Source organism: Lissotriton vulgaris, chromosome 10, assembly GCF_964263255.1.
Source record: "Lissotriton vulgaris chromosome 10, aLisVul1.2, whole genome shotgun sequence".
Taxonomy (NCBI): Eukaryota; Metazoa; Chordata; class Amphibia; order Caudata; family Salamandridae; genus Lissotriton; species Lissotriton vulgaris.
In genome coordinates this window covers 6,528,937-6,554,850 of record NC_141698.1, presented here as the reverse complement: position 1 = coordinate 6,554,850, position 25,914 = coordinate 6,528,937, and the positions used below count along the sequence as shown (strand labels likewise).

At 47.3% G+C, this 25,914-nt stretch overlaps 1 protein-coding gene across 1 annotated transcript in view; it reads left to right on the top strand.

Moving 5' to 3' along the window:
- The window catches only part of LOC147684297 (uncharacterized), a 164,405-nt gene that overhangs the window by 41,480 nt on the left and 97,011 nt on the right, over positions 1 to 25,914 (top strand). Inside the window, exons 3-6 of the mRNA XM_086942304.1 lie at positions 1,974 to 2,139; positions 2,367 to 2,617; positions 8,201 to 8,340; positions 21,224 to 25,868. Coding sequence (XP_086798430.1) covers positions 1,974 to 2,139; positions 2,367 to 2,617; positions 8,201 to 8,340; positions 21,224 to 25,868 — 5,202 coding nt within the window. The remainder of the gene's footprint in view (positions 1 to 1,973; positions 2,140 to 2,366; positions 2,618 to 8,200; positions 8,341 to 21,223; positions 25,869 to 25,914) is intronic.

Genomic DNA, 25,914 nt, shown 5'->3' with positions numbered 1-25,914 from the left:
CATGGCTGGTGTCTGAAGATCTCAGATGCTTCATGGCTGGTGTCTGAAGAGCTCAGATGCTTCAGGGCTGGTGTCTGAAGAGCTCAGATGCTTCATGGCTGGTGTCTGAAGATCTCAGATGCTTCATGGCTGGTGTCTGAAGAGCTTAGATGCTTCAGGGCTGGTGTCTGAAGAGCTTAGATGCTTCAGGGCTGGTGTCTGAAGAGCTCAGATGCTTCAGGGCTGGTGTCTAAAGATCTCAGATGCTTCAGGGCTGGTGTCTGAAGAGCTCAGATGCTTCAGGGCTGGTGTCTGAAGATCTCAGATGCTTCAGGGCTGGGGTCTGAAGAGCTCAGATGCTTCAGGGCTGGTGTCTGAAGAGCTCAGATGCTTCATGGCTGGTGTCTGAAGATCTCAGATGCTTCAGGGCTGGAGTCTGAAGATCTCAGATGCTTCAGGGCTGGAGTCTGAAGAGCTCAGATGCTTCATGGCTGGTGTCTGAAGATCTCAGATGCTTCAGGGCTGGTGTCTGAAGATCTCAGATGCTTCAGGGCTGGTGTCTGAAGATCTCAGATGCTTCAGGGCTGGTGTCTGAAGAGCTCAGATGCTTCAGGGCTGGTGTCTGAAGAGCTCAGATGCTTCAAAGCTGGTGTCTGAAGATCTCAGATGCTTCAGGGCTGGTGTCTGAAGATCTCAGATGCTTCAGAGCTGGTGTCTGAAGATCTCAGATGCTTCAGGGCTGGTGTCTTTAGATCTCAGATGCTTCAGAGCTGGTGACTGAAGATCTCAGATGCTTCAGGGCTGGTGACTGAAGATCTCAGATGCTTCAGGGCTGGTGTCTGAAGAGCTCACATGCTTCATGGCTGGTGTCTGAAGAGCTCAGATGCTTCAGGGCTGGTGTCTGAAGAGCTCAGATGCTTCAGGGCTGGTGTCTGAAGAGCTCAGATGCTTCAGGGCTGAAGATCTCAGATGCTTCAGGGCTGGTGTCTAAAGATCTCAGATGCTTCAGGGCTGGTGTCTGAAGAGCTCAGATGCTTCAGGGCTGGTGTCTGAAGATCTCAGATGCTTCAGGGCTGGTGTCTAAAGATCTCAGATGCTTCAGGGCTGGTGTCTGAAGAGCTCAGATGCTTCAGGGCTGGTGTCTGAAGAGCTCAGATGCTTCAGGGCTGGGGTCTGAAGAGCTCAGATGCTTCAGGGCTGGTGTCTGAAGATCTCAGATGCTTCAGGGCCGGTGTCTGAAGATCTCAGATGCTTCAAAGCTGGTGTCTGAAGATCTCAGATGCTTCATGGCTGGTGTCTGAAGATCTCAGATGCTTCAGGGCTGGTGTCTGAAGAGCTCAGATGCTTCAGGGCTGGTGTCTGAAGATCTCAGATGCTTCAGGGCTGGTGTCTGAAGATCTCAGATGCTTCATGGCTGGTGTCTGAAGAGCTCAGATGCTTCATGGCTGGTGTCTGAAGATCTCAGATGCTTCAGGGCTGGTGTCTGAAGATCTCAGATGCTTCAGGGCTGGAGTCTGAAGAGCTCAGATGCTTCAGGGCTGGTGTCTGAAGATCTCAGATTCTTCATGGCTGGTGTCTGAAGATCTCAGATGCTTCAGGGCTGGTGTCTGAAGATCTCAGATGCTTCAGGGCTGGAGTCTGAAGATCTCAGATGCTTCAGAGCTGGTGTCTGAAGATCTCAGATGCTTCAGGGCTGGAGTCTGAAGATCTCAGATGCTTCAGGGCTGGTGTCTGAAGATCTCAGATGCTTCAGGGCCGGTGTCTGAAGATCTCAGATGCTTCAGGGCTGGGGTCTGAAGAGCTCAGATGCTTCAGGGCTGGTGTCTGAAGAGCTAAAGTCTTGACCGAGTTCGGCTCCTCTTGATACTCTGCATGATTTAGAACTATATTTTTATCATTTGACTGACTGAAGATATAGCGCCTCGTGCAATCTGAGGTTTTCAGAAGCGAGGAAGCGCTTCTTTGTTAAGCGAGCACTTGCTTGTTCCTTTCAGACTGTGGCATCCTTAACCACCAGGGCAGGGCTTTTTCCAGCAGGAAGTACCCAGCAGCTACGGATATCCCCTGGCTGGTCTCAGTGGCTGGAAACGGGCAGGTCTGTGAAGGCTCCATCATCGACAACTGGTGGATAATAACAGCTGCCAGCTGCCTCGTCATGACGTGAGTACAAGTCATTTGTTTGTCCACAGTTGGAGGGATCTGCCATGGCATGGGTTAGGAGGGAGGATGGGCATGACCTCACAGGGTGTGGCGACCATCAGTTGTCAAGGTCTCAGAGTCTGAGTCAGATGCTTTCAGGGGAGGGTGACTTTCATACTTTGGCCCTGGTAACACATTTACTCTTGAAGCGCTCGCGTCCTCATGCTGCGCTGTATTCTCTCTCCCAGGAAGCAGGGTCGAGTTTCAGGAAGCAGAGTCCGGAGTGGCGTGCCGGGCATGCAGGTGGACCACGCCATCATCCACCTGGAATACACCCCTGGGGACAGAGCATCCATGTTTGACATCGGCCTCATTCTCCTGAGGGCGCCGCTGGCCTTCCAGCAGCACCTATGGCCAGCCTGCTGGCCTGCAGATGACTACAACTTGCTGGGAGCCACACACGCCTGCTGGATCCTGGGAGGACAGGCCCTTGATGAAGGTAAGTGACTCCAGTGTGCTGATCACAGCTCTGAATTGAGTCTGAAATCCAGAACGGTCTGCCTCGTTGGGCCAAAGAAGGAGAATGTATTCACTGCCACATGAAATGATGCCGCGTAGAATGGCTGCAGGCTATCTGTTCATGGAGCTGAGCAGGAACCTCCAGGCTGCTTCCTCGTCCTCTCTGCTGCCACCAACTTTAGACACAATCTTAAATTCTTTCTAGTCTTATTCCTGTGTTCACTGCTCCATTGCTTCCCAACTAGGCCTGAGCTTAAGATGCCCCCCTGTGCACCTACACCTTTATATGTGCCCCTGTGCCCAGACCCCTGACCGCTGCTTGGTTCTACACACTAACAGGATTCAGGTTTGGCTGTTTCTTCTGGGTTTGATGGCGCACTCGACAACGTGGAGGCCAGGGTTTTCTGGAGACTTGAGTCAGTTCAGCCTGCAGTGTCCCACCTCCTTTCCCTGCTTCCAGGGGTCTGTGGGTGCTGGAGACTGTCGAGCCTTGGATACCCTCTGTATCTGTGGTCAATGGACCAGCAGTGCCCTAGACAGGCCCTCTGCAAGTGTGGACAGCAGAGAGGACAGCTGGTGAAGGGCTGCTTGCTCCCTCAAGAGAGTCAGGATTGAGGTGAGGACCCACAGTGTGAAAAACTGGCATCCTGTGCAAAATGGAAGGCATGGGCCACAGGCAGGAGGATTTGGGCAGACAAAGGTCTCATGAGCAGACGTGAGCTGTCACTGGGAAGATGTGGGCACAGGGCTGCAGTTCAGTCCAACTTTTTTTTAATCAGGGCTCTCTGTGTCAACCCTCAGGGTGTGATTCATATATAGACAGATAACAAGCCGTTCCGCCATGGAGACAGAGTAAATTACCCCATCCCATGGACGAGGGAGCACCCTCCCAGTTTATAAACCATTGCCAAGCAGGCGGCCACTCATAAAAACATTACCAAAAAGTGTCATCATGGCGTTTCCTGTCGATGCATTATACTCTTTGGAAAAGAGCTGAATCAGCAAGACTGAGCCCTCTGGCACGGATTCATCGTTTCTTTACAAAGAGAAAATCCAGAATCAGCATTGTGTTTTGTGTATAATAAATATAATGCTCCCCTTGCCATTGGTGTTTTCTCTCATGGTGAGGGGAGGGGGGAGGGGGGGCGGCATTATAATGTTTTTACTGTTCTTGTGGCCAGGATTTGCCTGGCGGAAGGAAAGATTAAAAAATGACTACATATCTGCCCATCTCATTTTGGCAGGTGGACATGTCATCATTTCTCCATCAACCCTTACTCCCCAAGGCCATCGGAGAAGTTTGGCCACGAGAGACACAGAGTAGTCTCGTCTTGGACAAACTAAAGGTCCGCTCACATATAAATTCTCTGCTGTATGTATACCCCATTCCCGTTGCGCAGAGTATACAAACCACCAACATATAAATAACCCCCTTAGTCTCTACATCAATTCCAAAGCCTCAAATCTTAACACAATCTGGAACACCTGAAAACCTCAAAGATTTCTTTAAGCACTGTATTGAAAACCTCAGAGAAATCCTAAGCCTAAACCTAAAAAATCCTTCAAAATCTAAATGCCGACTGCAGCATATTACGTGAGGACTATTCAGTGTTTTTAGGATGAACGACTTGTAGCGTAGTTCCTATTTTCCCAATAGGCCCTGCGCATTGGAATAACATAAACAGTAGTATCGACGTAGAAGTGCGGATCTTCCAGGCCTCTACTGACTATGCTAAACTTAATTGGGTTTGTTACCAACTAGCTCAGAGGTCACTGGAAACTTTCTTGACTGAAATAGGAAGTGATCAGCTTCCCTGGCACAGACAAGAAGACAAGAAGGGATTCAGTTTTCCAACAACCGTGCAACATGACAACTTTGCTCCTCAGATCAAGAGTCAAGGGTCGTGTGAAACAATAGACAGTTATTTTACTCAGTCAGGTTGGTGCAGTTTACTTTCACAATATGTAGAGAATAGAGAGATGGGCGTTTGTCAATAAAAGGTAACATTTATTGAACAGTCTTTCTTCTCGTACAAGAGAAATGAATTGCCACATTTGCAAGACTTGTTATTATAAAAAGTACGTACAGTAAGATAAGTATTGCGAAATAATACTGTAAAAGCATTGATATGGTTTCTTAGCCATACAATGGTTTAAAAGGAATAAAACATATATACATTCATATATACATTAGGCTAAAATACTCAACTGGTGCTTCTAACTACGCCTACCCCAGTGTACCTGACCTAAGCCTAATACTTGGGAGGGGAGTAAGTAAGTAGCTTTAAGTTAAGTTGGTTTTGCCAAGGTTTGCTTCAAGAATTCTCTCTCAAGGGTTTAGTCAACACCATACCTCTGGAATAGAATGATGGAGGTCTGGTATCTCCCTCAGGGCTTGATATCCCAGTCACCCGCAAGGGTAGACCAGAAACGCCAGAGCTGGATTTCTCTGCAGGAGAAAGGCAGCGTCTCTTCTTCAGCGCGTCGAGGAGGAGGAGGGGCAGCGTCCGCGGGCAGCTTGCATCTGCTGGGCTCTTTGCAGGGGACGGCTGTTCAGCTCCTAAGTTCACCACACCATCGTTCGCTAGTTAGCAGCGATAGCAGTAGCGATAGCAGCTATGGTATCATCAGCATGACAGCTTCTTCAGCTTCAGCGAAGATAGCAGCGATGGCATTGAGGCAGCTAGCAGCATCAGCGAAAACAACAGCATTTGCTTAAGGCAACGTTGGTAATATTTATACCTGTAAGGTGCCTTGTTTGACGTAAGTTTGTTGGACATAAGACGTCAATAAAGATGTGACTAGGAAGTGATCGTCTATCAGTGCTCATTAGAGTTCTATTACTAATCAAAACACAGCAAGCGGGGATTTCCAGGTTTGCTGAGTTTTTATCTTGTTGAAGAACTCAGAGTGTTAATCTAGGAATCTCAGATAGTAACTTCTGCTCTGTCATTGCACTAATTGGTTGCAAAGGAAGTGGCAGAGAAAGCTATTCTGGAATGTGGCTCTGTTCGTGTGAGGCAAGAGATGAGTTTCTGAATATTGCACTTGAACGGTTATGCCAATATAGGGAATAAATGGATTTATAGCCGAATAGGGGCATAAGGTCACAGTATCGATCAGGGTCCTAGATTAGAACGCCACAGACTGTTATACAGCACGTGGCTGCAGGTGCTTTTGTCTTTTATGTGCTACATTCCATGTGCATCTGCAAGGGGCGATGCTGGAGTAGACGCTGCATCTACCAACCTACCCCGTGTGCGACCTGCAGAGCTTCTCCCTATCCTTCTGAATTGAAGAGACCCGCAGAGTCACCAGTCGGCCATGACACAGCAAGGAGACCACACGTCACATCTGCCCATTAACACCTCTCAGGATAGTGTTGACCCGCCATGCCCTGCTCCCGTGTGGCCTTCTTCAGGCTGCTGGTGTCCTTCAAAACCCTTCAAGATTTTCCAAATTTCCTTCCTTGAAGGGTTGAGCATGAAGAGGGTTCTTGATCATACTCTGTACTAATACTTGATTTCATCTCTTTCCATAGAGGTCACTTCAGGCTTCACATTCATGGCACAACTACACTGGTTGGGGGGGGAGTTATATTGGGGTCCTTTCCAGGGAGAGGATGAGGGGGTTCCTCTGTCCCTGTGGAACTCTGAAAGGTCTGAATATCCAGTCTGCCATGATGGTGTTCATCCATTTGCTTCTTTCTTCCTCACAATTACAAAGATCACTTTTCAGCAGTTGCTACTTCTGTGCATTAAAGATGGAGACAGCAACCCCCCCTCCAGAGAATATGCATAGTTTGTGTCATCACCATTGACCACTTTAGGAAACTTGGCTCATTCTGTGGCTAATTTCTTTGCCTGGATTGTATTATGATGCTTTCTTGAGCCTGTAACCTCCCCCAAACCACATACAGCGTTGGACCGGGGGATACTCATAAGATCAGTATGGCAGCACAGGTAACATTTTGGACATGAAAAATGTAACTGAATAAGAGCTACTCACAATCACGAAGATCTGGACTCAACGCAGCAGCAGACACGTCCATGGTGACCTGGGAAAATGTGACAGGATGCAGGAATTAGGAAGAATCAAAAGAAAACATACTATTTCTGGGTGAACCGTGAACCTGAGGAAAGACCAGGACTACCCAACAGGGCAGAGAAAGGTTGTATAAATCAGCGCAAAGAACCACCGCCGAGGTCACCAACACAAGGAGCAGCACACAATGCTCATGCATGGACCGTAACCTGGAAGGCTCCTCAAAGGAAGAACATCGGTCAACCACCACAAACCGGAGAAAGACTTTGACGAACAGGGAGTAAGAGCTTTAGTCATGTTTCCAGCGGAGCTGAATATGGCGTAGGAAAGAGAGGGGAAGATGTTACTGAAGAGGGTCTTCTGAAGATCCACCGTTAGATCAGCCTTTACTGGTGCAATAATCTAAGCTGTGCTTCTGCTGGAAGTGTTGGTTTCATCTTTCATGGACTTCGTCCCACAAAGGCAACAACTAACCTATTAGAGTGATGGGGTCAAAATCAGAAGGAGGAATGGGTGTGGGGCACCACAAGGAAGAAATACTTATTGGTTGAGCAAAGACAAAGCTGGCCATTAGGTACTGAATGGGGAGTTGCAGCAAGGGGGGTCGGTACTCCTCGTCAGGCCGGCGCTGCAATGCCTTGCAGGTCCCCCGAAGGGTCACTTTAGCAGAGATCTTTTTTAGAGAATGTCGTATGATGAATGAAAGTGAGGTGGTGAGTGAGATTAAAACTGATTGGGGAGGTCAAAGGTTATCCTTTAATAAGTAGGACCACCCTGTCAGTAATAAAATCCTAATACAGGTAGATGCTACTATCAAGGTTTGAAAGGAACCCTGGTAGTCAGTGTGTAACAACTAAAGAGGGAAGTACCCTATAGTCATAAGAAAGAGGCCAAAGGGTGGTCTGTCTTTTAGTGGTTGGTCGACATGTTTCGCGACAATTCTGTGGTGGTAAGAATCCACTGCGCTTCATCAGGGCAGAGAGAACATATAATGATTCACTAGCCCACACATAAATGGGGCTCCTAAATTGCTACCTACTATGTGTATGTTTTGTGGTCCAACCTAATCAGAAAATTGCTAATAGCTTCATCAGGTGGCACAGAGGAGCCTCGCTCAAACGTGCCAAGAGGTTGATGAGTGCGAGCCAACTCTCTGCCCCTACCCCAGCCTCTGCGTCTCTGGAAGAGTGATTTATGTGCACAGCTCAACCCTAATGTCATAATCTATGCTTTATGCAGAAATACTGCTTGTCTCTGTGTTGAGGCCATGATCGCCCAGCCTCTGCTTTGAGAAATCTTGTTTAAATGTTTGACAGGTTGTTGATGCCTTTGCACAGTCCAATGAAAAACAATATTAACATCACATACACAAAGGCGCTCCAGCACTTGCAGGTCTGTTGTTGTACCTGCAAGAATAACTTATGTATAGAAGTAAGCCTCAATAGACACATTTCCCCCTTTTTTTTAAACCCAGGGTGCTCTGCTGTTTCCTAAAAGTCTCTCCCTTTCTATTTCTCAGACCCACGGAACTGGAGTGGAGGCGTCCGCAGGATCCAGGTGCAGTTGGTGGAGCCATCAGAATGCCTCTGGTACTGGCCTGACATAACTCAACAAGACCTATGTGCCAGGAATAAAGCGAGGACCAAAGGACACTGTCAGGTAATGGTTTGAGACTGTTGGAACATCATCATGTAGTTTGGTTGCCATTGGCTGTGCTTTCCAAAGCGAGCTGCTTGAGAATGTTCTCTGTAGGTGGGAGTGTTCCAGTTAAGAGAGTTTGCAAATCACTCACCTCTAATGAAGTAGCGAGGAAGGGCCATACCTGAATCCGTCTTTTCAAATGAGATCATGGAGCTGGAGACGTTCACCTGGTAAAGCCTTTATTTTGATGCTACATATAGAGTGCTTGGCCATGCTAGCACCTTCAAAGATGGAGAAGAGAGTGGTAGAAATGAATTGCTTGGCAATGCTAGCAAATTCAATGGTTGAGAAGAGAGTTGTAGAGAAAAATGACTTGACCATACTAGCAAATTCAACAGTTGGGAAGAGAATAGTAGAGATGAAGTGGTTTGCGGTGCTAGCACCTTCAATGGTTGAGAAGAAAGTGGTAGAGATGAAGTGCTTGGCCATGCTAGCACCTTCAATGATTGAGAAGAGAGTGGTAGGGAGGAAGTGCTTGGTCATGTCAGCATCTTGAACGGTTGAGAAGTGAGTGGTAGAGATAAAGTTCTTGGCCATGCTAGAACCTTTGATGGTTGAGAAGAGAGTGGTAGAGAGGAAGTGCTTGGTGAGAAGAGAGGTGTAGAGATGAAGTACTTGGCCTTTCTAGCACCTTCAACGCTTGAGAAGAGAATGGAAGACATGAAGTGCTTGGCCATGCTTTCACCATCAACAGTTAAGAAGAGAAGTGTAGAGATGAAGTACTTGGCCTTTCTAGCACCTTCAACGCTTGAGAAGAGAATGGAAGACATGAAGTGCTTGGCCATGCTTTCACCTTCAACGCTTGAGAAGAGAGTGGCAGAGATGAAGTACTTGGCCGTGCTAGCACCTTCAAGCAGTCGAGAAGAGAGTGGCAGAGATGAAGTACTTGGCCATGCTAGCACCTTCAACCATTGAGAAGAGAGTTGTAGAGATGAAGTGCTTGGCCATGCTAGCACCTTCAACCATTGAGAAGAGAGTGGTAGAGGTGAAGTGCTTGGCCATGCTAGCACCTTCAACCATTGAGAAGAGAGTGGTAGAGATGAAGTGCTTGGCCATGCTAGCACATTCAATGGTTGAGAAGAGAGTGGTAGAGATGAAGTGCTTGGCCATGCTAGCACCTTCAATGGTTGAGAAGAGAGTGGTAGAGATTTTGTCTTTTGACAAAAAGACCCCCAACATTCAAGATATATTTGCTAATGGAATGAAAGCAATTTCTTCCTGGATGAGCTGCAATTTTTTGCAGCTTAACACAGGCAAAACAGAAATTATGGTTTTCAAAGATGCCCCTACTAGGTGTGGGCGGAAAATCCGTTCCGCTCGCGGATTTTGCGGATTTTCGGGAAATCCGCAATCCGCGAGATTTGCGAATTTCCCGCAAAATCCGCAAATCCGCGAGCAGCGGATTTTGCTCGCGCTGCTCGCACTGTTAGCGTGAGTTCGCGCCCCGTGAATAAGTGCGAAATTGCAGAAATACGATCTTGGCAAAACTGAAAGTAACTACTTACCAGGTTCAAAAGTTCAGGCACATCATTAGTAGCCATTTCCTGTAGGGCTTCCTGAGGGGCCCCTCCAGAGTTCAGTTGCCAGTTGAAACTATTATGTGACCCTGCTCTGAACCTCAGAATAGTTACACATATGCCACAAAGGTCCTGAATTACAGCTAAGGGAGACAAGCAGGAGCCAGGCTGGAAGTTAAAATCCATTAATCAGCCCCTAATTCATTATTGTCAGTTGGGGCAGGGCAGGTGTTGTAACTAATTTTGCAACAATGAAAGCACTTAGCAAGTGCAAAAGATCACTAATCAGGGCGCACTAAGGAAGCAGGTGCCAGCTAAAAAAATATTCTGTGACACATTAATCAGCCCCAAATTAATTCAGGTCACTTGAGGCAGGGAAGGTGTGCTTTGCTTTGCCGAAAATAATGTACACTGGACAACCAGAGGGTGTAGTGATGAAACAGAGGGTGGCATGGGTGGGCCAGAGGGTGGCATGAGTAGTCAGAGAGTGGCAGTGGTGACAGAGAGTGGCAGTGATGAAGAAGAGTGTCCCAAACAGGCTGGACACGTAGAAACAACAAGTTCGCAAAACTTGCGACCCGACAGGTAAGTTCGCAAATTGCGAAATTGTAAAAACCCTCGCGAACTGGCAGAAACACGGGCGAACACAAAAAAAAAAAAAATCCGCAAATTCGCGGGAATTCGCGGATTTTGCGGATTGCGAATCCGCAAATCCGCAAAATTCGCGGATTGCCAATCCGCAAAATCCGCTCATGCTTAGCCCCTACTTGCTGGGCCAATTTCAAAAGAACAACGGTCCAGAGCAATTACAAAGATATACAATAATAACAACAAGACAGGCCGTGATAGGCTGCTATATATTCGAACCAAGTCCAGCCGGACAAGGATTTTATTTTCAAAACGATAGTTGAATTTGGTGAGATCTTAGTGCATAAGCACATTTCAAAGTTAGAGAGCACAATCCTGAGCTTTACCTCAGAACAGAGAGGAGAGTGAGGAATAAGGAATAGTTGAGAGGGAAAAAGATATCGCAGGCAAAAGAGAATTGAGCAAGCCGGACACGTTTAAATCAGTGTTACAAGTGTTTTGCCAGAGTAGTTCATACGGAAATTGGTACACATTGGTTTCACTGTATAACTACTATAAAAGGTCGACGTTTCGATCCCGCGCTCAAGGGTACAATGGGATCATCATCAGGACTGTACAAAATTACTATGCTTGGTAAAAACAATGATGCGCCTCAATAATGCGGGCGGCGTGTCTGGTTCGGCCAGTTGGTGTGACCTCTAAGGTGCAAGCGGTGAATTCTTAGTAAAAACGATATGCCGTCCAAAATTGTGACGGGACTCCTGGGGCACAGTTCGTCTGGCTATTGGACCACCTTCCTCAGGGGGAGTGGATCGAACCGGGTAGTTTTGATGAGAGCAAAGGGATGCAATGAAGCCAGCGGTCATCGGGATGGATGGATTCCGCGGCGTGAGGGAACGGTGTCCCGCGTGCAGGACTATCTGGCGCTGATAGCCCTACTTGCTGGGCCCCCAGCTGGTGGCCTAAAGAACTCGGGGCAGCTCCATCGCCCAAGCCAGTGGTTAAAAACCTAGGAGTCCTCCTTAATAACAACCTGAACAAGGATGAACACATTGGCGCTACCAAACGAGCATGCTTTCACGCCCTCAGCTTGCTGCGCAAAGTCTTCCATTTCCTCCCCCCCTTCACACGAAAGACTCATATCGACGCACTAGTACTCAGCCGCCTGGATTTCAGCAATGCCTTGCTGATCTCCGCCAAGGAATCTGCCCGTCAGAGTCTGCAGGTTGGGCAGAACACGGCGACCCGCCTGGTCACGAGCTCCCCGCCCCCAACCCCCTCTCTCCCACTCCTACGTAAACTCTATTGGTTTCCCATTCGCAAAAGAATACACTTTAAAATCTGTGTATAGTATTCAAAAGTCTAAACCAAATGGGACCGGCCTATCTCGCCAACAAATTGTCCAAATACACTCCTTCACGCACCCTCCACTCGGAGGGGAAAGGCCTTCTTGTTATACCCCGCATCAAACAAACCAGAATGGGAGGCAGATCCTTCTCCTATCTTGTCCCCAAACTCTGGAATGAACTTCCCCTGGACATTCGCACCTCTACTAACTATTTGATTTTCAGGAAAAGACTAAAAATCTTCCTGTTCTAATTTCTACCCCACTTGCCTGTTATTCACTACTTCCCTCCCAGTCTCGTCCTAGCGCGGAGATACCCCACCTGGGGTGATTCAGGCGCTCTACAAATGACACAAATAAATAAATAAATAAAGATATGAAGTGCTTGGCCATGGCTAGCACAATCAACCATTGAGAAGAGAGTGGTAGAGATGGAGTGCTTGTCCATGCTAGCACATTCAACCATCGAGAAGAGTGGTAGAGATTAAGTGCTTGGCCATGCTACAACATTCAACCATTGAGAAGAGAGTAGTAGAGATGAAGTGCTTGGCCATGCTAGCACATTCAACCATTGAGAAGAGAGTGGTAGAGATGAAGTGCTTGGCCATGCTAGCACATTCAACCATTGAGAAGAGAGTGGTAGAGATTAAGTGCTTGGCCATGCTACAACATTCAACCATTGAGAAGAGAGTAGTAGAGATGAAGTGCTTGGCCATGCTAGCACCTTCAATGGTTGAGAAGAGAGTGGTAGAGATTAAATGCTTGGCCATGCTAGCACCTTCAACCATTGAGAAGAGAGTGGTAGAGATGAAGTTCTTGTTGTGAGAAGTTACAATACAAGAAACTTAATTAGCATACGATAAGTTGCACAGTGTAAGTTTTGCCCTAGGAGCCTCACAAACCATATACTAAAATAGTGGTATAAGAACCACCTCTGAGATAGAAACCAGGCCTAGGGCCTGTGGAATCGATAAGGCTTCTAGGAACAACCAAGGGTTAGGAAGTAGGAGGACCACGGGAGACGCGTGCAGTGTCTAAACACAGCCACGGGTTAACAATGACTTTCTATGGGAAACGAACAAGTTACAATTTTACAATTTAAGGATACTTCCGATTGGACTACGATGTAACCCTTTTAGACTTAGACACTAGGAGGGCCAATACCCTCAAGACTACCAGAGAACTTTTGTTACCTCACCCACGGAAGCCGGGTGCATAGGTGTCTTTTGGTGTCGGGTTTTGTCATCGATTTCAATGGAGATCTGCAAAGAAGTGCTGCAGGCGACCAGAGGAAAAGTGTCCGGGTGGATCCAAGGGTGGATCGAAGATCTGAAGAACCTGAAAGCAGAAGGGACAGAGTCTGGGTCACTTGCCAGTGACCAGGATGGCGATGGAAAGCTGCCAGCCAATGTCTGGTGATTTCAGATGAAAAGGTGAAGTTTGTCTCTTCAGCCACGAGGCCACGAGCTAGGAGGCATCGACGACGACCAGGAGCTGGATTCGAGCTGTCCCACAAAGGATCTAGTTCACTGTGGTGTCGGTATCCGGATTGGACACAACAAGCCTTGGCAAACGCAATCCACACAGGATATCGAGATTGGCTTAGTTGCAGACCAGCAAGGTCTGTGGCGCTTCTCCTTTGTAGGGAAGCTGGAGCAAGCCTGGAGAAACCAGGAAAGTAAGTTAGATTCAAAAGTAAGTCTTCTGGGGGCTCACTAGCCAACGGACTAGGAACCGGAAAGGCGCATCAAGCTGAAATGCAAAAGTGGGGTCCACGGAACACTCGTGGAGTGTGGGCACCTGAGCTTTGGTGCAAATGGTGCTCTGGGCTGGGGCTTCAAGTACCTCAATGCACAACTGCGAGATACCTCGGGAGTCGATGCAGGTAGCAAAATGCAGGATGTCCAGGAGTTCCAGTCCCACGTCTTTCGTGTCCACCATGGGTCTCAGCTTGGCTGTGAGCGAAGGTCGGGTCGGAGATGTCTGGAAGTCTGTGTCTTGTGTCGCAGATTGTTCGGGATCCGGCGGGAGCCTCGAAAATGCAGACTGGTAAAGATTCTGGTGGTGCCTGTTTGAACAGGGTGGTCACTCCTTGACCACAAGGGAGATGTTTTCCATCTTCAAGTCGAAATGGAATGTCGAGGATCCTATATTTATACTAAGTTTAGGGTCTGGACTACCTTTAAGGTCTCTCCTATGTGTGGACCTGGGAAGGGGGTGGTTACACCCCTTTCCCTTTGTCCAGTTTCGCGCCAGAGCTGGGGCAGAGTGCCCCAGCAACCGGTTTGAACTGGCAAATGCACGGAGCACCTTGTGTGCCCAGGGCAGTGTCTGGAAAGCATTCACTGAATGCAGCCCTCCCTGCCCTAATACACTAAAGCCTGTCTGGGGAGGTGCTGGCACCTCCCTTGACAGAAAAACCTATTGTCCAGGCTTCCCTTGCCGGAGTTTCGTCCAGCAGCAGGAGGTCAGACTTGTGTCTGTGGCAGCAGCATCCATTTTGTGATGCTGGGGCTCTGTTTAACTTTAACCGGGTTTACCAGTAACTACACGTCTTCTCCCTCTAGAAGTGTGGAATGCTACCCCCGCCGCCCGGACTGGCGGGGGGGGTAAGGGGGATAGTATTCCAAAGTGTTTGACACCTTACACAACATGTTTTGATAAAGCCAAACCAAAGTTAGCATTAACCGCAAGGATTATAATGCATTTAAGAGTATATTTTATGGCTATATCATAGAACAGCTATAAGGAGATGGTTCCGAAAGCTGCAGACGGGCTCAGGTCATGCTAGAGCACCATCTCACACATAACCAAGCCCTCTGCCTTCAGGATTGTTAAGGCCTGCCATAGGAGTGACTTATAGGTGTATATGTGTCTATATATGTATATAGATATAGGTATACCATATCTAAGTAAGGGGTGATTACACCACCTTACCCAGGCTGTGTGAACAGACCTGTGGTGTCAGTTTGGAGGGCAAACCAGGGGTGGCATAATACACGCTTCAGCCCCTGGTAGGCCTAGGGTGCACCTATGCCCTGGGTACCTATGGTACACTATACAGGGATTCACAAGGTGACCCAGTAACCAATCTGGAGTGTACCTAATGTATATGGTATCAATTTAGAGAGAGAACAGCTGGGCTGTGGGTCTGATTAGCAGGCCCCAGCCAGACTAAAGTCGAAAAACCAGAGAATCACAGCAAAAAGTGGAGGTAACCATAGGAAACAGAGCCCACTCTCCTACACTTGTCCATGCTAGCACCTTCAACGGTTGAGATGAGAGTGGTAGAGATGAAGTGCTTGGCCATGCTAGCACCTTCAACGGTTGAGATGAGAGTGGTAGAGATGAAGTGCTTGGCCATGCTAGCACCTTCAACGGTTGAGATGAGAGTGGTAGAGATGAAGTGCTTGGCCATGCTAGCACCTTCAGCGGTTGAGAAGAGAGTGGTAGAGATGAAGTGCTTGGCCATGCTAGCACCTTCAACCATTGAGAAGAGAGTGGTAGAGATGAAGTGCTTGGCCATGCTAGCACCTTCAACGGTTGAGAAGAGAGTGGTAGAGATGAAGTGCTAGGTCGTGCCTGCACCTTCAACGGTTGAGATGAGAGTGGTAGAGATGGAAAACATCAATTACAACTCAGGCATTAGTAATGCCTTTACAATGCAAGTCTTTACAATGATATGTTGTTACATAGCATGCAATTACAACGCAAGTCGTTACACTGACTTGCTGTAGGGGGCAGAAGGTGTTGGATTTGTTGGGTTTTCATTCCAACACCTTCCCTACTGTTACACACACTGGAGTTGGAATAGTAAATTATACTAATCCAAGCGTCAGCTCCCCCTACAGTAAGTCATTGTAACGACTTACGTTGTGATGGCATGAGATGTAACAATGGGTCATTTTAACGATTTGCGTTGTCATGGCATGCATTATATATGCATGCGTTTTAATGAGTGCTTTTCGGTAGAGATGAAGTGCTTTGCCTTGCTAGCACCTTTAACGGTTGAGGAAGAGAGTGGTAGAAATGACGTGCTTGGACATGCTAGCATCCTTAACGGTTGAGAAGAGAGGACAGCCATTTTGAAAGAATTTTTGATATTCAGAAGGAATTGGTAGAAAACAGACTGGCCGTGTAAAACCTTCACCTATTGAGAAAAGAACGGTAGGGGTAGAGTTGCTAATTCTTCGAATAAAGAAGGGATTGGTGGGGAGGGATACACTGGTGATCTGAAGGGTGAAGAAGCTGCCAACTGAACCCTGTGACCATAGTAACAATGATGAGATTGACCTGGATAAAGCTTGACCTTGAAGCTGGGAGTAGTAGGGACAGCGTGAGCTCTGGTATCGAGTGTCTGCCTATGTTAGCACCTTCACCCATTGAGAAGAGAGTGGTAGAGATGAAGTGCTTGGCCGTGCTAGCACCTTCACCCATTGATTAGAGGTGAGACTGACCTGGTAAAACTCTAGATGATGGAGAAAGGGAGGTTGGCTAAGTTGGGAGTGAGTAGAGAAGAGTACAATAGTATAAAGATGGGCCATATACATTCTTTTACCATTTAGCTGAGAGTGGTAAAGATGAAGAGGTTGAACAACTTAATACCTGTGGCTACTGAGAAGGGAGTTTTAGAGAGAAATGAAGCCACTGGTCATGAAAAAAATGTGTTAGAGATGAAGGAATTGGCGATATAGAAATATTCCAACGAAAATAATCTCTCGATCCAGGACAAGCCACTCCAGATCCAAGTGCACAAGTATTTTATTATGGCTAAAAACACAACGTGTTTCAACCAAACACAGGATCTTGGTCACATGACCTTATTTTGGTTCTTGTGTATTTTAAAGAAAAAGTGAGCGTCACGCAGGATGTAAAAGTGAGTTGACATAGAGAAAAGACTTTGTTTTTTTCTGTTTTTGTGTATATCATGTGAAATAACTTCCATTTATAATCTTACTGAATTTTAAATCCTTACATTTTGAACCAAATTTTAAATGTATGATGCTGAGCTTATTGTGCTTTTTTGTAGAAATAAACAAGAGGTATCAGATATCATACGCTTAAAAATAGTGGTTCAGTGTTAATAATTGTCAACCTTAATATTTTTCTCTAGGGTATTCGACATATAGATAGCTGATTATTCAATCTTTTTATACATCCTTGGCCTTTGGATAGGTAACACATTGTCCTACCACTTTAGATTATTTTTTCTAAGGAGAGGTGAGGGTTGCGCCGAACCGCCCCTGCTCGCCGGTGCTCATTAACTCACTAATAGTGGCTAGTACTAGTACACGTCTTGTGGTCCTGTAATCAAACAGAAATAAGTGAGAAATTCTGAACAATTAGGGATAAGTATTTAAATTGAAAATTACATATGATATTTAGGTTTTTCTCTACAGAGGTTTACAATAGCAATATCTTTCAAGAATTATTATTATTTTTTTAATATTAGAACAGTCTTTTCCACATGTTAAAATTAAACGACATGAGATAAAATCAGCTAGGGAGAGTAGATCTACCATCGAGGAAAAAGTAACAGAGACAGAGATAATGGCTGTATAATGCCATTCGCAGAGATGGAGATTGACTATGTGAATCCTTTGGCCAACAAATGAAGAGCGAGAGATGTAGAGATACTCGCCCATTGAGGAGAAAGAAATTCAACAAGCGGCTCGATTAGGCATTTACTGTGGCAAAAGCGGTCTCGATAAAAGGCATCCATAGAACACCACTTCGACTCTTGAGCGAAGCGCAGTAGAGATAGAGGTGTCCATGCCTTTAAAGACTGAGGAGCAGGTTTTAGAAGTTGAGAGGCTGGCCCTGCTCAGTCCTTGTGGCACGTTGTTTGGTGATCATTGTTTGCAAATGAGCCAATCACAGTATTGCACTAAGCACTTTATGACACAATGAATTAATTTGAAATGCCCTAATCAATGCCTTGGAAAATGCTTTTATATAGTTCCTATCTGTTTTTTATTCTCTGTTTTCTAACAAAATTTGCTGATGATGTATCTTAATCTTTAACAGGTGATGGGGTTCCTGCGGACTTATATAAGTCCGCACCAAAATGTTGGGCCAAGATTCTGACAAATGTTTTCAACTCCGCAAGAGAAAATAACTTTCCCCAGTCCTGGGCTAGGTTTATAATCATTCCAATTTTTAAAAAGGGCCAAAGGGACGATCCCACCTGCTATAGGCCTATTTCCCTAATAGACTCTGCTGTCAAAATCTTGGGTAGAGTCATTCTAGGCAGGATAACAACATGGCTAGAAGGCAGAGGAACCATGTCGAATGCCCAGTACGGTTTCAGGTCCAAAAGGAGCACACTGGATCAATGTTTAAATCTGCACTTGATCATCAGTAAATATACCATAGTGAAAGAGGGGGCCTTGTATATGGCCTAAGCATGGGCGGAAAATCCGTTTCGCTCGCGGATTTTGCGGATTTTCGGTAAATTCGCAATCCGCGAGATCTGCGAATCTCCCGCAAAATCCGCAAATCCGCGAGCAGCGGATTTTATGGCTTGCTCGCACTGTTCGCGTGAGTTCGCGGCTTGCCAGTACAACTTCGCACCCCGCGAGTAAGTGCTAAATTGCAGAAATACGATCTTAGCAAAACTGAAACTACTTACCAGGTTCAAAAGTTCAGGCTCATCATTAGTAGCCATTTCCTGTAGTGCTTCCTGAGGGGCCCCTCCAGAGTTCAGTTGCCAGTTGCAACTATTATGTGACCCTGCTCTGAACCTCAGAATAGTTACACATATGCCACAAAGGTCCTGAATTACAGCTAAGGGAGACAAGCAGGAGCCAGGCTGGAAGTTAAAATCCATTAATCAGCCCCTAATTCATTATTGTCAGTTGGGGCAGGGCAGGTGTTGTAACTAATTTTGCAACAATGAAAGCACTTAGCAAGTGCAAAAGATCACTAATCAGGAAGCACTAAGGAAGCAGGTGCCAGCTAAAAAAATATTCTGTGACACATTAATCAGCCCCAAATTAATTCAGGTCACTTGAGGCAGGGAAGGTGTGCTTTGCTTTGCCGAAAATAATGTACACTGGACAACCAGAGGGTGTGGTGATGAAACAGAGGGTGGCATGGGTGGGCCAGAGGGTGGCATGAGTAGTCAGAGAGTGGCAGTGGTGACAGAGAGTGGCAGTGATGAAGAAGAGTGTCCCAAACAGGCTGGACACGTAGAAACAACAAGTTCGCGAAACTTGCGACCCGACAGGTAAGTTCGCAATTTGCGACATTGTACAAAACCCTCGCGAACTGGCAGAAACCCGCGCAAACACACAAAAAAAAATCCGCAAATTCGCGGGAATTCGCGGATTTTGCGGATTGCGAGTTCGCAAATCCGCAAAATTCGCGAACGCGAGATTCGCAAAATTCGCCCATGCTTAATATGGCCTTTATGGACCTCTCCTCAGCCTTCGACCTGGTAAACAGGTCGAGGCTATGGGATATTGAGCCAGCGTTAGTGGGCTTCTTAGCCTCTGTCAGAGTCACCCGGGAAGCAAGATGTACTAGCTTTTTTAAATCTGAGAGGGGGGTGCGGCAAGAGTGTATCCTTGCCCCCTCCTCTTCACTCTATATATAAACGCACTTGAGCCAGCGCTTATCACCTCAGCAGTTGACGTCCCGAGTGCAGGGGAGACCAACATCCCGGTCCTCCTGTACGCGGATGACGTGGTTCTTTTGGCCCGAACAGGTGTGGCCCTCAATAAACTACTGGCCTCTTTTGGTGATTTCATGGCCTCTTTAGACTTGAAAATAAATACCCAAAAATCCCAGGTCATGATTGTGGAACTAAATGGCAGGAATAAGAAACCTATAACTTTCTCTTGCGCAGGGAAAGAAGTTCGGAGGGTCTCTTCCTTCACTTACTTGGGCGTGATTTTCGATGACAGAGGAACTTGGGGCGTCCAACACAAGTCCAAAACGAATGCAGTTGTAAGATCTGCTGCAGCCCTCTTGAGTTCTGTTAAAAGAATGGGGTCACGACCAATGGAGGCTATCCTTAAAGTGAACAAAGCCAAATGTTTGGCTATAGCCACCTATGGGTCTTCAATCTGGGGATACACGAAACCTGATACTATCCAGAAGGCGGAAAACAAATTTCTTAGATCGCTGCTTTCAGTTCCCCAGTCCACTCCCACCGTCACCACACACTCGAAGTTAGGCATTGGGTTTGTCACAGACCAAATAAAATCTGCCCCTGTTATCTGTTGGCTAAAAACCTGGCTTAACCAGGAAATCTCTTTAAACCATCTGATCCTCAAAGACTGTCTAGCACTGGATGGAGCTCATAGAATCCCATGGCTGGCCTATGTAAAATCTATGCTATCATATGTGGGGCGCATAGAGCTTTTCTACTCTCCTGATCGTATCAAAAAAGAGGATGTTACGGTGATAAAATCTACATTGATAAACTTATTTATGGCAGAGCGGGAGGAGATAGAGATGAAAAAACCACCTGTTAGAAGAAACTATGCCCTTATCACCGCTTCAGGCCTTGAACCGTACCTAGTTTTTGTAACCAAACCATTTCACCGCTTTCTTTTAACTAGATTTCGTTTAAATTTGATACACTTTTTGTTGGGCTCCTATGCTACGTGGGACACTCCTGTTAACGCAAGTCCTTGTGATTGCGATCATTTTTCACCACAGGACACATTACATTTTACCATGTTTTGCGAACATTATGCACCAATCAGAAAAAAATATTTATTACCAATTCTCCGGAAGGCTGGCTTCTTACAGGTCAGGCCAGCGCTCCTGTTTTTGCAACTTTTGTCCAGTGCACGCGTAACTTTTCATGTAGCAAGCTTTTTAGTGGCAGGAGTTCGTATAAACAAGAAGCGCAACAATGCACGGCACCAACATATTATAACTGAACTATCTTATTAAGTGCCGGTGCTTCATTTTTAAGATCATGCAATAAATCGTCCCCGTGAAATTTTTAACGATGAAAGAATTAATTACAAATATTGTTTTTATTGAACCTATGAAATATGCTCATTTTAAACATGAAATTTTTATCCACATTCTTTGTTTATTATAATTGTATGTATTTTATCGCTGTATTTTATTGCCTTTTTGATTATCTGTATCTTGTGTCTCTTTGTGATTTTTATAAATCGAATAAAAGTGATTGACTAACAGGTGATCAATGTATTTTCTTTGCACTTTTATGATGTTAATGTTTAAGATCGAATAAAGTTATATTGATTGATTGACTGAATGACTATCAAAAACAGAAATATAGACTTAGAGCGGTTGAATGTACTAAGGTATTCTTCAAGAAAAGAGGATACAGGAGCGGTGTTTAGGTTCACTGAATGCCTGCATGTAAAGACCTGATCACCGGTGCTTTTTTTCTCTTTTACTTTAGATCCGCCGTGGCAGCCCACTCGTTTGCTTTGACATTTTCCACACCAAATGGGTCCTAGTTGGTTTAGTAGGGCGAGCGTTGAAAGACTGCCATGTGCCTGCCCTCGCCACCAGAACATCAGCCTTCACGGAGTGGGTCACTCGAGAGACGAGGACAGCTGGACATCCATTCCACCCTACAACTTTTATGCTGACTTCTAAACCCCGAACTCAGTGGAAATTCTCTTGTGCTGAGGAGAGGGTGGCACAGAGGGTGCATCTCTTTGCAGCTGTACATTGTACATATGGAAGCCGACCATCCGAGGAACGCCTTTGGTCGGGATGGCCTCTGGATGTTGACCAACTTCCCCAATCTAGGAGGACCAAGTTACACAAAGGCAGACTCTTACGCTTGCTTGTGAAACCTATTTTTAAGAAGCTCCGTTTGTTAGCTGTCCACCTAGACTTTAGACAGTGGCTTTCAGCCATCCTCACTTCCGAGGGTAGCGCAAGGAGGCAAGGGATTCCTGTGGTCAATTATCTGCTGAATCAACAGCCCACGAACACTTCCAGAGTGCTGCCCTTACCTCCACACATATACATTACACCAGCGCCTGTTGAGGCAACCCTACCTTCTCAAGTAGCACGTTCTCGCTACTCTTCACCATCCATGTGGGTAAAACCTACCAGACCCACGCGAGTCTCGCTTGTAAGAAGGAGGCGTTCTGCAGTGCTGAGCTTGGTAAGCCAGGTGGGCATCACCCAGCCAAAGTTATACACACAAACAACCCAGAATTTACTCGTTCTTCCAACCGGGACTTATTTTTTACCCTCAGATTCTAAAATAATACCTATAATAAGCCTTGGCAATCTCATGCCACCTTCTGCAACAGGCGCAAGCAGCAGTACAACTGTTCTGCTGAACCCCACTTATTTGGTACAGCTCACCAAATCCTCAATACTGGGCAAAGAAAAAACATTGTTGAGCCATCCCACATCTGAAATCACAGCTTCTAGCACCACCAACAGCAGCACACAGAACACCACTACCAAAAGCACCACAGTTTCCACCGTAAACACAACCACCACCACCATCACCACCACCACCACGGCCACCACCACCACAATCAAAACGTCAACCCAAATACAATCAGTTTGGATTCAGACTCAATGGCCAATTCTTTCTACCTTAACAGTTGGCACACCCATCTTGGCAATCTTACCAACATTTTTAAATAAGCCATCTGCTTTGGTAGTGTCATCCATCCAACCAGCTTCGGGCAACTTACTGCTTGCTTCAGCAAAGCAACCTTCTCAGGTCCTGCCAGCGTCTGCATTACTGGCACACTCTGCGGGCCCTCGGCCATCTCCTAGATTGCTGCCCTTCACCAAGCCACCATCCACTAGCAAGCCAATCCCTCCATATGTGTTGCCCAATCCTGCAATGCCACCTTTCATCATCATGCCACCTAATGCAATCCCTCCATATATCAATGGAATGCCACCTTCTGCAAATCGTCCATTTGGCAAAGACATGCCTCTTCTTGCATATCCTCAATTTGGCAAAAACATGCCACTTCTAACACACCCTTTATTTGGCAAAGGTTTACCATACCCTGTTTATCCTCAGTTTGGTAGAGCCATGCCACCTCCTGTATACCCTTTGTTTAACCAAGGGATGCCACCTCCTGTAGTCTTTCCATCTGACCGAGGCATGCCACCTCAAGCATATGTTCCATTTGACCGAGGCATGTCTCCTCCAGTGCCACCTCTTGTATACCATCCACCGGACCAAGGCACGCAGCTTCTTGTACAACCTTCACCTGACCACCACATACCACCTCCTCCATCTGACCGAGTCATGCCACCACCCGTATACCATCCACCGGACCAAGGCATGCAGCTTCTCGTACAACCTTCACCTGACCACCACATACCACCTCCTCCATCTGACCGAGGCATGCCACCTCCCGTATACCATCCACCAGACCAAGGCATGCAGCTTCTCGTACAACCTTCACCTGACCACCACATACCACCTCATCCATCTGACCAAGGCATGCCACCACCTGTATACCATCCACCGGACCAAAGCATGCAGCTTCTCATCCAACCTTCACCTGACCACCACATACCACCTCCTTCATCTGACCGAGGCATGCCACCACCTGTATACCATTCACTGACCCAAAGCATGCAGCTTCTCATTCAACCTTCACCTGACCACCACATACCACCTCCTCCATCTGTCCGAGTCATGCCACCACCTGTATACCATCCACTGAACCAAGGCATGCAGCTTCTCGTACAACCTTCACCTGACCACCACATATCACCTTCTCCATCTGGCCGAGTCATGCCACCTCCCGTATACCATCCACTGAACCAAGACATGCAACTTCTTGTACAACCTTCACCTGACCACCACATACCACCTTCTCCATCTGGCCGAGTCATGCCACCTCCCGTATACCATCCACTGAACCAAGGCATGCAGCTTCTAGTACAACCTTCACCTGACCACCACATACCACTTCCATCTGACCGAGGCATGCCACCACCTGTATACCATCCACGGACCCAAGGCATTCAGCTTCTCGTACAATCTTCACCTGACCACCACATACCACCTCCATCTGACCGAGGCATGCCACCTCCGGTTTACCCTCTATTTGGCAGGGGCATGCCACCGCCTGTATACCCTCCGTTTGATAGAGCTGTGCCACTTTCTGTATACCCTCCATATGTCCACCACATACCACCTTCTATCTACCCGCCATTTGACAGAGGTATTCCACCTTCTGCATACCCTCCACTTGTCCAACACATACCACCTTCTGTCTACCCGCCAGTTGACATAAGCTCGCCACTTCCTGTGCACCCTCTTCTTGAAAGAGGCATGCCACCTCCCATAAAAGCTCCATATGTCCCCGAAACGCTAACTACTATATTCGATCCAAAGGACCGCAGCATTCCACCTCCTGCCTTTTCTCAATCTGAGGGAAGCGCACCCCTATCTGCCTACTTGCAGCACGTCCAAACTCTACCCTCCCCTCCAAAGAGACCCTTATTGCCATTCCCCTCATATATGATGCCCGGACCATTACTGCCCTTTATGAATGGCGTGCCACAGATGCCCTATCTCATGCCGCTGCAACCATATCTGAGTGTCCCAGTGCTGGCCACCACTTCTGTGTCCCCAGCAGCATCCTCTTACGTCATAGGTCCTCAGACTAGGAGGTTTTTTCAAGGCACCAAGAGATCGGTTGTTGCACCTGCAACTGTACCTCTGCCCATAACCTGGACTAGATCTCCCTTGATCTTGGCCACCCGTCCCATGACCTTGGGCAGACGTTCTACAACCAGTTCTGCCATGACCTCTGCCCTCCCTCCTGTGACATGGGTCATTCCCCCTGCTACCTGGCCAAACCCTATCCCTTTTGTGAACTGGGCCAACCCTACTGCATTTTCTGTCAGCTCTCCTCCTGCAACCTTAGCCAGCCCTTCCGTGACTGGGCCTATCCCTTTGACGACCAGGCTTCCGGAGACCTTAGTTAGGGCCCCCTTGACCTGGATCATGCCGCCTATGAACCTGGCCAGCCCCGCTGCTACCGGGGCAAGCCAGCCCCTAATATGGACAATACCCCTCATAACCTGGAAAAGCCCTTCCGTAATCCTGGGCAGCGCTCCTGCGACCCAAGTCAGCCCTCCTGCGACCCAAGTCAGCCCTCCTATGAATCAAACAATACCATTGGCAAACATGGCCAGACTTCCCCCTAACATGATCAAACTCCCCACAATCTTGGTCAATCCTCCTGTGATCAGAGTGGGCAATCCTTCCAGTTCTGCCAGTGCACCAGAGGTCAGTCCAAGCCCCCTCGTGAATTGGACGCCTTCCCCAATGAGCATTGCTACCACCTGGATTAACATGCCCACAACTGAGGCCAGCACCACCACAACTTTAACCAGCTCACCTGTGACCAGCATCCCCACAAACGTCCCCATCTTTGAAGTGACCAGTATCCCCAACGCCCAGCCCCCCTCCAGTCCGACCAGCACCATCAATTCCGAGAGCCGTTCAGATTCTACAGAGTTCCCGACTGTCTTGACAAACTCTGATGCGCCAGGGATCCCCACGCTCTGGATTACTTCGGATTCATCGGGACTTCCCATCCTCTGGTCTGGATCTGATGCATCAGGAATCCCCATCCTCTGGACTAGCTCTGATTCAACAGGAATTTCCACAATCTGGGACATCTCAGAAACAGCTGGAATTCCCTCAACTTGGACCACCTCTAATTCTACAGGACCCGCCCCCAGCTGGACCAGCTCAGAAACAACCAGTGTCCCATCGGTCTCAGCCAACTCTCAAACCACCGGCATCTCAACAATCCCAACCAGCTCTGAAAGAACAGCAATGCCCATGGTCTCAACCTCCTCCGGTTCAACCGTGAAGCCCACCGTGCGGATCAGCTCTGAACCAACCAGCGTCCCAACACCCTGGACCAATTCTGTCCCATCCAAGACTTATAGTGCAACCGACATGGCCCACAGTGATGACATGACCGTGATCCTGTCTCACTGCGGGGTGTCCCTGGAGTGGAACATCTACACGCAAGCCTTCCACCTCTCCCGGAGTACCATGCAAGCTCCAGATGATGTCATGGGTAAGCCTGCTTGATTTCTAGTTGGATTGGGCATTATGGAAATGTG